This window comes from Moschus berezovskii, chromosome 17 (assembly GCF_049115385.1).
Source record: "Moschus berezovskii isolate FMDL1 chromosome 17, NW_MosBer_1.0, whole genome shotgun sequence".
Classification (NCBI taxonomy): domain Eukaryota; kingdom Metazoa; phylum Chordata; class Mammalia; order Artiodactyla; family Moschidae; genus Moschus; species Moschus berezovskii.
In genome coordinates, this window is record NC_142476.1 from 41,541,655 (window position 1) to 41,554,296 (window position 12,642).

Consider the following 12,642-nt stretch of genomic DNA (forward strand, 5'->3'; position numbering starts at 1 on the left):
GGAAACCAGCCTTGAACTGTGGTCCTGGAGAAGACTCTTGAGAGTCCCTTGGACTGCAAGGAGATCCAACAAGTCCATTCTAAAGGAGATCAATCCTAGGTGTCCATTGGAAGAACTGATGCTGAAGCTGAAACTCCAATACTTTGGCCACCTCATGCGATGAGTTGACTCACTGGAAAAGACTCTGATGCTGGGAGTGATTGGGGGTGGAAGGAGATGGGGACGACAGAGAGTGAGATGGCTGGATGGCATCACCGACTCAATGGACATGAGTTTGAGTGAACTCCAGGAGTTGGTGATGGACAGGGAGGCCTGGCGTGCTGTGATTCATGGGGTTGCAAAGAGTCAGACACGACTGAGCGACTGAACTGAACTGAACTGAAACCAGTCTCCTTTGGTTTAAGGAGTGGGGTTGCAGGCACTTGATGGCGTGGGGTATGTCTCTTATGGCCTGTGCTGCCAGCACTTTTCAGCTCAAGTAGAGTTTTTATGACTTTGGTGGAAATTTCTCCTACACGTAAGAAAAAAATAATTGGCCATCAAACGAGGCGTATATACTTAAGCACCATTTCTTCTGTTTGATTCTGTGGTTTGAGTTTGCCCAGCGCTGAGGCGGTGCACGTGGCTCTGACCGTTTATCTTCCTGCAGCTGGGGAAGAAGCAGGCCCTCCCGCCCTTCCAGCCGCAGATCACGGACGACTATGGCCTGGACAACTTCGATACGCAGTTCACCAGTGAGCCGGTGCAGCTGACGCCTGACGACGAGTAAGGCCTGCACCATGGTGGGGCAGGGTGTCAGCTGCCGGAGGGGGCGGGGGTAGGGGGTAGGATTCCCATGCAGGGGCGGGGCGTCCTTAGCTGTCGGGTGAGACAGGGCCGAGTCTCAAACACGCCCACCGAGCCTGCTCTGTTATGCGCTGCAGGGACGTAATCAAGAGGATCGACCAGTCAGAGTTTGAAGGGTTCGAGTATATCAACCCACTGCTGCTGTCCACCGAGGAGTCCGTGTGAGGCGCCGCGCTCTCGTTGTGGACGCATGGACGGCCCTGGCCCTGGCCCTGATCCCTGCGCATGCATGCGGGGCCGGGCGTGGGCGGGTGCCCAGGGCAGAACAGCCTCCCTGTGCGGCCCATGGGCCTCAGGCCCAGAGGAACTTGCTTCTCGCGCCTGTGCCGCGGGGGCCGCGGTGACCGTGTCTGAGGGAGAAACTGCCCCCCAACTTCGAAGGTGCACATTTTCCACAGAAGCAGAACTGACCTGCTCCACCGGGAGTTGGCCTGTAATGTCCCGAGGAATAAAGTGTCCCTCTGATGCTGGCGCTTCCCTCTGATGCCTTTTTTCCGCGGGGGGCACCCGCCCAAAGTCGCAGGCGCGGCCCACGCGGAGGAGGCACGGCCGGAGTGTAAGTGCCTGCGCAGTGGAGAGTTTATACAAATTCGGAACATTTTCTAAATCCTGGTAAGTTCCTGTTGTTAATATTTAACAAGTATTTTCATACCGAGCATGTCAGCAGTTCCTGTGGTCTGACGCCCAGGTCACACCTTCACCAGGTGGGCTCCATCGATCCCAACCCCGGCCTTAGACTGACCAGGATAATTGGGTCATAGAGGTTCTAAAACAAGGCTCACCAAAGCACCCGCAGACCAAAAAAAAAAAAAAAAAAACCACAAAGTTGAAAAAGAAATCTGAACAAAATATATTTCTGGAAACACTAAGCAGTGCCTACATTATGTCTTGTGTTATGTATCAGATTTTTGCAGAGTATTTTTATCAGGAATAATAATGCTCAGAATTAGACTTTTAAAGGGGTATATGTATGATGGGCCCTAGCCTTAAAGGAATAAATTTAGAACATTCGGAAGGATGCACCTCCAGGCAGGGCTCACCTCCTTCCCATGACCTGCAGGGGGCACGGTCACTATAGGTAAAAAGCTGAACCCAAGGTTTTTTAGAAAGAGGTAAATCACGTGGGTTTTTTTAAGTCCCTGATATTGTCAAGTGTGGCTTGGGCCAGGCAGAGTGGGGAGGAGGGCCTTGTGCACCCTCAGGACAGCGGTCCCTGGATGTCCCTTGTGGGTGTGGGTCCTCTATCGCCATGCACCCTTGGGCCTCACTTCTCCCAGTGTGGCAGCAGCCTGGGGCAGATCACAGTTGAAAATAAAGAAGCTGCTGGCTCAGCCTGACCCTGCGCTGACATACCAGCCTCCCGGGTGCCCCTAGACTCCCTGAGCACCCCAGCCAGGCCCCAATGGCAGAGCAGCCTCTCTAGAACGTGGAGACTTGCACAGCCCCACCCCCCGAAATGGAAGTGAGGGACCCTGGGCTGCCTGGGCCTGGTGACCCTGTGGTGACATCATCACGGGGGCTATGCAGTCACCTGGGGAGACCCCAATGTGCCCACAACGGGGTCACGTGCTGCCTCAGGGACAGTGACACCTCTGCTCAGACAGTACAGGGGCCGCAGATTTGTTCACACTTATGGCATTGATGTCAACGCTGTGTGGTGCCAGATACAGCCTCCCAGTCGTCAGTGTGGTTGCTGGTGTACAGACCTGTGTGTAACCTGGGCTCCCGGCCAGGGTGATTTTGTGCATGGTCCCATGCTTTTATAAATTTAGAAGGCAAAGGATGTGCCCAGGTGGGTCCAGCGGCTCTAGTCACAACACGGCGTGTCCTCTGATATGGTTCTTGGAAACGGGCGCCTTCAGGACTGTGAAGCAGGAGACACGTTCTGTGGTTTTGTACAGTGAGTGGTGGGTTGTGGTCTTGGCCTCCCTTCTGCAGAGGGCATGCCCACCAAGGCCACGGCTGCTCAAGTCTTGCACATTATTAAAGACTTTAATGACAACGCGTGCTGTCATCATTTTCATTAAAAGTAGGTGTCTCCAGCAACAAGGTCTCCAGGTGTCTGCCATTCTGAAGATGCTTTTTAAAAACAAGTTTTATTTTTCAGAGCAGTCTTAGGTCCCTCACTTCCATTTCTGGTGGGGAGGAAGACAGAGACCCCTTCTCCCCAGCCCCCGCCTTCACGTCCCCAGGGGTGCACTTGTTGCAAATGCAAGGCTGCACAGACACGTCAGGTCAGTGTTTTTCTGCCCTAAAAATCCTCTGTGCTCTGCCTGTTTGTACCCTCTCTGCACTAATCCCTGATAGCCGCTGATCTTTTCGCTGTCTCCATGCGTTCTGCCTTTTCCAGAACAGCCTCGAGTTGCGATTGCTCAGCTTGTAGCCTTTCACTGTACCGTGTGCACGGAGCTTGCCTCCGTGTCTTTCCATGGCTTGCCTGAAGCCTTTCTCGAAATACTGACTTCTGGACGGTAACCTTAGACTTTTGCAGCCATGGCTGAGCTGAAGACGAGGCTCTTCCAGAACCTGTGGACTGATGGCACAGGAGAGAAGACCCCCTGCACAGGGCCTCCAAGACAAAGCTCACACAGGATGTCAGCAGGCGGACCTGATCCCTCTCCACAAATTCCAGGGGCTGCTCTGCCTCCCCACAGCTGCAGGAGCAGGTTCACCTGGGGATTCAAACACGGTAGTGAAGCCCGAGTCAAGTTCACGGAGTCAGCAAAGCGTCCATTCCCAAACCACCCTGAATTCAAATACTTGCACTGCTGGTGACACTGTCCCTGTCACCCACCTGGGGCTGGTCCATCTGCTGGGTGGCCCTGTCCACCTCAGTCATCACACTGCTCAGCATCAGCAGAAAAAGGACTCAGTGTTTCGGTATCAACACAAAGAGACAGGACATGAGTGCTTCACGCCGACGTGCTTTAATATGCAGCTTTTGGGGACAGAGCAGAGAGGAGATGGCCCAGCCAGGGCTGGGGAGGCACTGGCCGGGCTGCTCACCACTCTATGTCGTCTGTGCTGTCTGCCAGGCACTGGGCCAGGTGGCTGTCAATGTCCAGCTGTGCCAGCCTGTGAGCAGAGGAGAGGGGAGGGTCATGGGCAGGGAGGGCGCCCAGCCGGAGTATGTGTCTCGCACTTCATGCCCCTTCTGGGAGCTGATAACAGAAAAACCTGGGATGGTGCCCTCGGCTGGCAGAACAGGGGGCAGGGGTCCCCCCAATGAGAAAGGGCCTTTCCAGACCCTGTTCCTGGGTCTAAGGTCCCCAGGGCACCATCTGAGGGCCAGGACCCTGTGTCTGAAAAACCCCAAGAACCCACCTGCGGAGGAAGGGTGTGGGTGGGCTCAGCAGAATCAGGCCCCCAAGGTGGAGGGCGGGGTCTTCCCCACCCCCTCTCAGGCAGAAGCTCTATCTCATCAATCAAACTCTCTGGGTGTTTCTGCCTCCACAAATGCCCTGGGCAACCCTTCCCACCTCTGAAAACCACTGGGAAAAGACAGGGTGTGAAAGGTGGCACCTCTGAGAGCAGTCAGTACCACAGGAGGGTGGGCGTGCACCTCCGGCCAGACTCAGCCCTGCTGGGGAGAGGATGGCCCATGAGGGTCTGGGCGCTGCCTGTGCTGTCCCTCAGTGGGGAGCCCTGTCTGGGGTTTCCTCAGAACCCCCTCAACGAGAGCTCTGAGGCGTATCCCGCTCGAGCCCAACACCTGCTGCATGGACTGATGGCCCAGACACTCCAGGACACCCAGCAGCGCAAGGGGCCTAGGGGCCAGTGAGACCCCATGGGCCGACCTGGGTCTCGTGCAAATACAGGGACCCATCTTCATGTCAAGTAGCAGGTGAAGCCAGTCTTCCTGACCACCTTGGAGCTTGTGGTACAGGGACCTGGAGGGGTGTTCACATGCAGTCTGTGGAATCCACCATGTGACAGCCCTCGGTGTCAAAGAGGAAGCTCGAAGAACCACCAGTTCTGAGTGACCTGGAAGCACTAGGCTGCCCAAAGCACCCAAGCTGCCCATGCCTCCTGCAGACCAGCAGCTCACCTCCCACCCCCCTACCTCCGCTGCTCAGAGGGTGGCAGGGCTTCCACCTCTGGTCACAAACATTGCCCAGAATCCTGAAAGCACAAGACTCATTTCTGCTCCCTTGTGCCCTGGCCTGTCTCCAGGGAGGGGGGTCCCCAAGTCACTCTGCAGTCTTTGGGTGGGGCCTGGCCAGGGCACGCTCTCCTCCTTAATCAAAGGGAAGAATGTGTAAGAAGCACTCCAGACGCATGGAGACCTGGACTGCCCGCACCAACACCTATGCTGAGGCACTCTGCCAAGCCTTAATCTGACTGCTCAAAGAGCTCAGACTGGAACTTTCTTTCCAACATCCTTCCAAAGTCTTAGGAACTCCTTAGACTATTTAGAAAAGCTAGCGATCCAAAAACAAAAGCTGCTCCTACAACAGAGAGCAGGGCTGGGGTGCCCTGACAGAGTCAGGAAGCTTCAAGGGCATCTTCTGCCAACAAAATGAATTTCCCTCCAGGGCTTCCGATGATATTTCTGTCCCTGGATTTCTCTCAACCAGTACGAATCAAGGGGACTTAGTATTTTCAAAAGTGTTCACGGCTTCCTCAGGACTGGCAAGGGAGCTGGTGTCTTCAGCCCACAACCATCCGAGAGCCTCACAAGAGGTGTGTTCGGCGAAACGCTGGGTCTGAGGACATTGTACAAATTCTCCAGAGCACAGGCATCTCAGCGAAGCCACCACACCTACCCTCCTGGCATGCCAGACCTGTGCCTACTGGGGGGCTTCACCACAGGTCCTCCTGGTAGCAGCCACCCCTTCGCCCTTGCTCCCTGCACAGAGCTGTCCAAGCTCTCAAAGGCTTAGTTCCTGTGAAACATCATTGGAGGAGCCTGGATAGCTGAATGCAGACTGTGTTTCTTCTCCCCTCTGCAGTCTGTGCTGCACGTTTTGGTAACAGTTTTGATAACTTTTTGTCATCAGCTGCCATTCCCTTCACCCCTAGGGCTGGTTGTTTCCAAAAACCCAGGGACGAGGCACGTAATTCAACACAGTCTCCAGGCCACAGGACACACAGAGTAAGAGCAGCTTCCAAAACCTGCCATCTATCCCCTACATCCGACCAAGCTCCTTCCTGCTGTCCTGACCCCCCACGACCCCCACGCCTGTGTCCTTAGCTAAGTGACACGTGGCTCAAAAGCTGGGCAGGTGGGACTTCTTAGCAAAGTCAAATTCCATCACCTTACTTTAAAAACCGCATATACGTTGGATTTCTAAAACAAAAAAGGCATCTCTAGACATGAAACATGGAGAAGGCAATGGCAAGCCACTCCAGTACTCTTGCCTGGAAAATCCCATGGATGGAGGAGCCTGGTGGGCTGCAGTCCATGGGGTCGCTAGGGGTCGGACACGACTGAGCGACTTCACTTTCACTTTTCACTTTCACACATTGGAGAAGGAAATGGCGACCCACTCCAGTGTTCTTGCCTGGAGAATCCCAGGGACAGGGGAGCCTGGTGGGCTTCCGTCTATGGGGTCACACAGAGTCGGACACGACTGAAGTGACTTAGCAGCAGCAGCAGACATGAAACAAAGTCTTCATTTTTAAAACCGGCAGTCCACCCATGGGGAAGGTTGCCCAAGGGACCGTAACAAAAAACTGCTCTGCGACCCACAGCCCAGACTGGCCCTGGAGGCAGTCTCACTGGGGGGTGTCAGTGTGGACCCCAATAGAGCCAGAGCTCCCTGCCCTCCCACTGTAGGGGGTGCATCTGGGAGGCTGCAGCCTGTCAGCAGGGTCTCAGGCCCGTGTACCTGCAGGAGGACTTTCAGACCCCCAGCCTTGTGCCCTCCGGCTGATCAGCACTGCCTCTGCGCTTTGCCAACTTTCTATGCATGAAATTTCACTTTAAAAAGCCAAAGTTGAGCTAAGGTACCCTAGCCTTCAGAAACTGCCTGTGGTTTCCCAAACAGGGCAGGGGCCACGGGGGTGGCAGTGGAGGAGAGGAAGGCCCAGGGGGCCACTCACCCGGGGTCGAAGTCGACTAGGCACATGGGACAGCTCTGCAGGGTCGTCGCTCCGTCCACGGACGGCTGTCGCTGGGAGGGCTGCTCTTCGGCGCTGGGGGTTCCGCGGAGCTCGGGCGCTGCATGTTGTTGGGGGGACTCCGTGCGACCCTGGACCGCGCTGAACACAAGGTCGGAGGCGCCCGAGTCCCCGCCTCGCCTCGGCGGGGGCAGCGGGAAGGGCGTCCAAAAGAAGGTCTCCGTTCCCAAGGTGAATCTTTCCGTGCGCGGGCGCTCAGGGCTGCGCCTGGGCTCCTGCGAAAAGGGGTCGTCGGACCGCGCCCGCCTGCCCGCCCCGGCCCAGCTGGAGACCCGGGGCCACGCGGGGACCACTCCACACGCACCTGGCCGGGGAACGCGGGCAGCGGCGGCAGCTCGCCGTCCACGTTCAGGTCTGCGCTCGCGGTGCGCAGCAACTCAGTCCACAGCTTCGCGCACTCGCCGCCGTCCGGGTGGGACCTGGGGCGGCGAGGGTGGGCATAATCACAGCGCAGGGGAAGCGGGGAGCGGGGCCCTCGGGGAGCAGGAAGGAGGACGCAGCGGGGAGAGACTGGGGGTGCAGCTCTGCAGTGGGGCGAGAGGAGGGCTGGCAGGGCGGGATCGAGGAGGGTTCCAGGGAGCACGTGGGGGCGTGACACCCGGCTACCGCTGGGCCGGGGACACTAGGCCCCACCCTGGATGCTTCCGCCTCCCAGCCCCCAGCCCCCAGCCCCCAGCCTCACCCGGCACCCGAGGGCGGCCTCCGACGACTCAGACTCAGCCGCGACTTTCCCGCAGCCTCCATCCACCCAGACGCCCCGCGTCCGGCGGAAATGAGCGGCCGGCGCGCCAGGCCCCGCCCCCAACACAGGTCCCGCCCACAACAAGACACACACCCCCATGACCCCGCCCCGCCCCGCCCAGACAAGACCGGGCCCAGGGCCCCCTCCTCAATGCCCCAGCACCGCCCGAAGAGCTCTGTGGACCTGAACTCGCACTCCCATCTGGGCGCTGGACTCGACCCCCAGACCGTGGGGTGACCTCCCTCTTGAGGCAGTATCGGAAGGAGGGAGACGGACGCTAGGGTTGCTCCCTCCCCCGCGGAGGCAGGACTGAGGTCGCGAGGCTGCCTTGCCCTGAGGGAACCATTTTCCAGCTGAGCTGGGGGGTGCCGCCCTCACCTCTCAGGCCTGGGGTCTGCAGAAACCTCCGAGGAGGAGGAACTGGGCGGGAAGGCGGCCGGGGGCCCTGGCGTCCCCACCCGTCGCTGGTCCTGGCTCTGCGCTCTTCCTCTGCCTGGACAGTCCTGAGCCTGGGAGATCCTTCCCAGGACGTCCGCGTTTCCTTGCAGGAGGGAGGAGCCTAGTTTCCTTAATTAAGAGACAGAGAAATGAGAAGACCAGGGCCCGGGTCCTCGGAGGGCCTGCGAGGGGCTTCCTGGACGCCCTGGGCCCCAGGCGCTCTCGCTGAGCCAGCGACCTTGCAGTCCGCCACTTGGTGGCAGCAGATGCCCAGCCACCCTTGTCCGTTCCGCTGGTGCAGTCGCTGCCCTGGGGTCCCACCAGGGCTGAGGGGTGCAGGGGGTACTGGGTGGCGGCTGGCTCCTCTCCAGGCCACAGGCAGATGCCGCCGGGGTCATGGGCCCCTCCCTGGCTCCTCCCCAACCCCACAGCTTCGGGGACTCCGTTCTGCACCCCCTTCTGCAGGAGCTCCCATAGCCTCCTCACCTCCGCCCCTCTTCCAACTCGGGTCTGTGGCACCCCCCATGTGGCACTCTCCAACCCCCAGCCGTCCCAGTCCCCAAGCTGAGGCCACCCAAGTGACCTCCATCCAGCTGCCACGCAGACCTCCAGAGCAGAGTGGACTCTTCTGGGCCAAGGACTGGTCTAGAGGCTGAAGATGCCTGGGGGAGCAAATGAGACAGAGCTCTCACCTGGAGTCTGCCAGCTCCTCGGAGACAGCCTGTGCGTGTCTAAACAAGGGAGCTGCTACAGTGGGTGGTCTCGGGGCCCCAGAGAAGGTGACCTGCCACTTTCCCAATGAGAGAAGCCCAGGTGAGGGGACTCACAGGCAGGCCTGGAATGTTGCAGGGGCTGGTTGACTGAGGACCCCTGAATGGCTTGCGTCTGTGGTCCCCAGCCACAGCCCCCCTACCGTCACCCTGGCTTCAGTCTCTACTGCTTCAGAGCTGTTCCTGGAAGCGTCACTGCATACCTGCATGCCTGCCTGGAGACTCTCAGGAGGAACACCAGTCCTCCCTAAAGCAAGCAGGACCTACCAGGCCTCAGACAGACAGCCTGTGCCCAGCTCTCAGGACATGCTGGGAAGCTGTGTGGGGACATCTATGTGAGCAGCTGATCCCCACAACAGGAGCCCTGGGGTCTTCAGCATCCTGGCCACTTCCTCTAAGGACCTCACGCTGCCAGCTCCCAGATCCAGGAAGGGTAGCTTGAGGCGGGAGTCAGAAGTGTCTCAGGTGGACCCAGGACAATGGGAAGGCCTGAGGGCAGGTGCCCCAAGGAGGTGCAGGTCTCAGGGGCTGCCAGGGGCTGGCTCCAGCCTTCAGCATGAGGTGAGCAGGCACCCACTCTCCTTTGGCCTTAACCACCCCAGGGGTCTCCTTTACCCTTGGCTGCTGGAGGGGGCAGAACGGAGGCCCTCAGGGCCTACATGTGGGGATGGCAGAGCCAGAGAGACATGTCGAGGCTGTCTCCGGGGGCTTCTCCTCTCTGGTTTCATCCGGCTGCTGGGGATTAACTCCCCCATCATCACCGGGACCTCCAGCCTGGGACAATTCCACCAAGAACAGAGCCAGGGTGACCCCTGTGCCAAGCACACGGCAGGTGCCGGCCCCAGCAGGAGTCCTAGCCCCTCGGCCGGCGCTCTCCCGACAGCTGCCCGCCGCCTGCCCAGCCTGCATGGGGACCTTCTGGAGGTGGAAGGAGACTACCTTGGCCCAGCTGTCCCGGCGCTATGAGCAAGATGCAGTGCCAGGAGCGGGGCTGGAGGAAGTTTAAAAGTTGAACTTGATTAAAAGGCTCCCATTTTCTGAGCCATCTGCTACAGTGAGGGGCCATGGGCTTTACTGGGAAATAATTTCTGATTGGGACCGACGCTGCACTACGGAAATGAGATTTTTACAAGCCAAATTCATGTTTACAGAGAATGTTTCAGCGTTCTGAAGGAGGCAACCCTCCAATGAAGCAGAAAGGGCTCCAGTGGGCGGGGGTGAGGGGGTGACAACCCCACCCTGCAGCTGCAGGCAAGGCCCAGCTGAGACACTGCCACCCTCTGGTGCTCTGGCCTCGTCTGTGATGGCAAACCAAGTCCCCTCTCCCCTTTCCTCCCCTCCCAGAATCAGGGTGCCGTCTGCTGCCAGCTGGTCAGGGCCCAGACCTCTCCAGCACCTTCCGACAACCAGGAGCCACAGATGTCCGGGCTCCTGGTATCCTCAGAGCCTGGTGACTGTGCTCTGCCCTCCTCTCCATGGAGTGGGTCTTGCCACTGACTGACCCACGCCGAGGCCTCCAACTCTGAGGCAGGCCGGCAGGGTAAGACCTGTAGGCTGGAACCTAGCTGGCTGGTGAGGTCTGAGCCCCACTTGGCTTCCCCATACCCTCCTTTGATTGCTTGAGGGCCAGTTCTGCCATCAGGGCACCCAGCAAGTGGGGTCAAGACAGTGCAGGCAGGCAGAGTAGGGCCTGAGGCTGGTGGGCACAACCAGCCCCGTGGAGCAGCGCAGCCTCTGATTGCCAAGTAGAACTGGGGACTGGGCTTCTGTACTCCATGTAGGTGCCCTGTTGGTGCCTGCGCTGCCCAGCCTGGCCTTGAGAGCTGGAGCCCAGCTTTCCCAGGCAGCCACACCTGCTGGCCTGTGGGTGCCAAGCGGGCAAGCAGGCCTGGAGCCAGGTGGTGGCGTTCGTGGGCATGTGTAGCTCCAGGCAAACAGGCTGGGCTGAAACAGTTGCCTGGGAAACATTGCAGGATCCACTGGGCAGCAGAGCGGGCGCTCAGGGCCCACTCACCCTTGTGGAAGCAAGGGCACCATGACTTCCTCAGGGCCCCTCATCACGGCTGCAGAGGAGTGGGTGTCTGTAGCCAGGAGCCGCCACTGACAGCAGGCTAAAGCCAAGGACCAGCTGGGCCTCCAGCCCCCACTTCAAGAGCCTGAAAGTCGTGGGGCAGCCAGGGGGCAGCGGGGGGAGAGATGGTGGCCTGTGACCAGGAGTCCACCCTGGCTCCCACCTCTCGCCTGGACAGCCACCCTCTCCCAGCATGCATAGCGAACCTCATCCTTCCTGAGGTCCCCACCGCTCCCGCCCCAGCACCCTCGTCTGCTGCTGCCCTGTGCTCCCCGGCCCTGTCCCTGTCCCCACATCTCCACTCCTACTGACCCCCAGGCTCTCCTCTGGGGCCTGCCTGCAGAGAAGCCCTCCTGACCCTCCTCAACCCCATCACCTGGCTGGGTTCTCCTGCTCCCCAGTGGGACTCATGGGGCCAGGGTGCCATGTCCTTCCCACGATGTCCCCGAGCTTCAGGAGTGCTGGGCCCAGAGGAGGAGGCGTGGGAGCAGGCGGGGGCACCACTTCGGCTCCTGTGGAGAACGTCGGTCCGGCAGAGACTAAGCTTTGAGGCTACTGGGCAGCCGAACAGTGTCCCTGGGAACGTCAGAGTGTGACTTTGCTGGAAATGGAATCTTTGCAGCTGGAATAGGGTTAAGACGGTGCCTTGCTGGGTCAGGGTGGGCCCTGAGTCCAGCACGACTAGTGTCCTTGCATGAAGATGCATGGCTGGACACAGCCACACAGAGACCAGCCAGGCAGCAGTAGAGGCAGTGGGCAGAGGGGTGCAGCCACAAACCCAGGAACACGGAGCTGCAGAAGGCCAGAGGTGGTTGGAAGGGTCCTCTCCAGCGCCTCCAGGGGGCTGGGGTCCCAGTATCACCTTGAGTGTGGAGTTCTGGCCTCCAGAGTGTGAGGGTAGACCCCGTTGGTGAGGCCCCCAGTTGGTCATTTGTGCAGCAGCCACTGGACGTGAACACAGGGACTCTCCAAGCTGTCAGCACCATGTGCAGCTTGAAGACCCCGAGTGCGGAGGAAGAGGGAGCAGCAGGGTCCCGTCAGCATCCCCAGGATGGGGAAGCTGCTGTCCTGTGGCCGAGAACGGGGCCTGAGGAGAGACAGCTCTGCAAGCATCCTGGGGAGAAGGCTGGGCCCAGGGTGGGGCAGGACCCTCCGCTCCCCTCCCGCCCCACCTCTGCCCCTCCTTCACCCTCCCCCTGCCTCTCCCCTCCCCTCCCCCTCCCAGAGATGCGGCCTCTCCAGATGGAGACCCGGGGGTGGCTCGGCTCCTCACTGCAGTGGCCTCTTGCCTGCTTACAGCTGCTCTGCTGCCCGGAGCCTGGCCTTCTAGGCCCCCACTGCATCACCCCCTCCCCCGTTTCTGTGGGAGCCATCTCTGACCTCCTGCTGCAGGGGGCCCGACACGGAAAGCTCCGAGCCCCTCCCTGGGGGCCTCTCAGGGCAGGGCCATCCTTGGACTGGGCTGGGCGTCCCCCCCCAGAGGTGCTGCTGGTCTCAGCTGCAGCCTCTCCCCTCTCCCCCTCCTCCCACTCCTTGTTGTCCCTTCCCCTCCCCCACCAGACCCCTCCTCTTTTCACAAGGGCACAAAGGCTTCAGCCCCTCCCCGTATGGACTTGGAGGCTAGGTCAGGGGTCAGCAGACGGTTGTTTGGC

At 59.7% G+C, this 12,642-nt stretch overlaps 2 protein-coding genes across 4 annotated transcripts in view; one reads left to right on the plus strand and one right to left on the minus strand.

Moving 5' to 3' along the window:
- PRKCZ (protein kinase C zeta) overlaps positions 1-1,311 on the plus strand; it is a 103,435-nt gene extending 102,124 nt beyond the window's left edge. Inside the window, exons 17-18 of the mRNA XM_055419381.2 lie at positions 650-765; positions 924-1,311. Of these exons, the coding sequence (XP_055275356.1) occupies positions 650-765; positions 924-1,011 (204 nt within the window). The 3' untranslated portion in view covers positions 1,012-1,311. The remainder of the gene's footprint in view (positions 1-649; positions 766-923) is intronic.
- A 363-nt stretch (positions 1,312-1,674) lies between these two features.
- On the minus strand, positions 1,675-11,711 carry FAAP20 (FA core complex associated protein 20). 3 transcript variants are annotated; one of them, XM_088845400.1, is made up of 6 exons: positions 7,659-7,713; positions 7,274-7,443; positions 6,892-7,184; positions 3,853-3,921; positions 3,641-3,692; positions 1,675-3,518 (listed from the first exon to the last, which is right to left on the minus strand). In XM_088845400.1, the coding sequence occupies exons 1-6, from the start codon at positions 7,711-7,713 to the stop codon at positions 3,324-3,326; spliced, it is 834 nt and encodes a 277-aa protein (XP_088701526.1). In that variant the 3' UTR covers positions 1,675-3,323. The 3 variants fall into 3 exon arrangements, with proteins under 3 accessions (XP_088701526.1, XP_055275357.2, XP_055275359.2); XM_055419382.2 differs by lacking the exons at positions 1,675-3,518; positions 3,641-3,692; positions 7,659-7,713 and adding exons at positions 8,090-8,278; positions 8,756-8,811; positions 11,367-11,711 and having other exon boundaries at positions 3,758-3,921; positions 7,274-7,388; XM_055419384.2 differs by lacking the exons at positions 1,675-3,518; positions 3,641-3,692 and having other exon boundaries at positions 3,758-3,921; positions 7,274-7,388; positions 7,652-7,787.
- Positions 11,712-12,642: the final 931 nt, after the last annotated feature.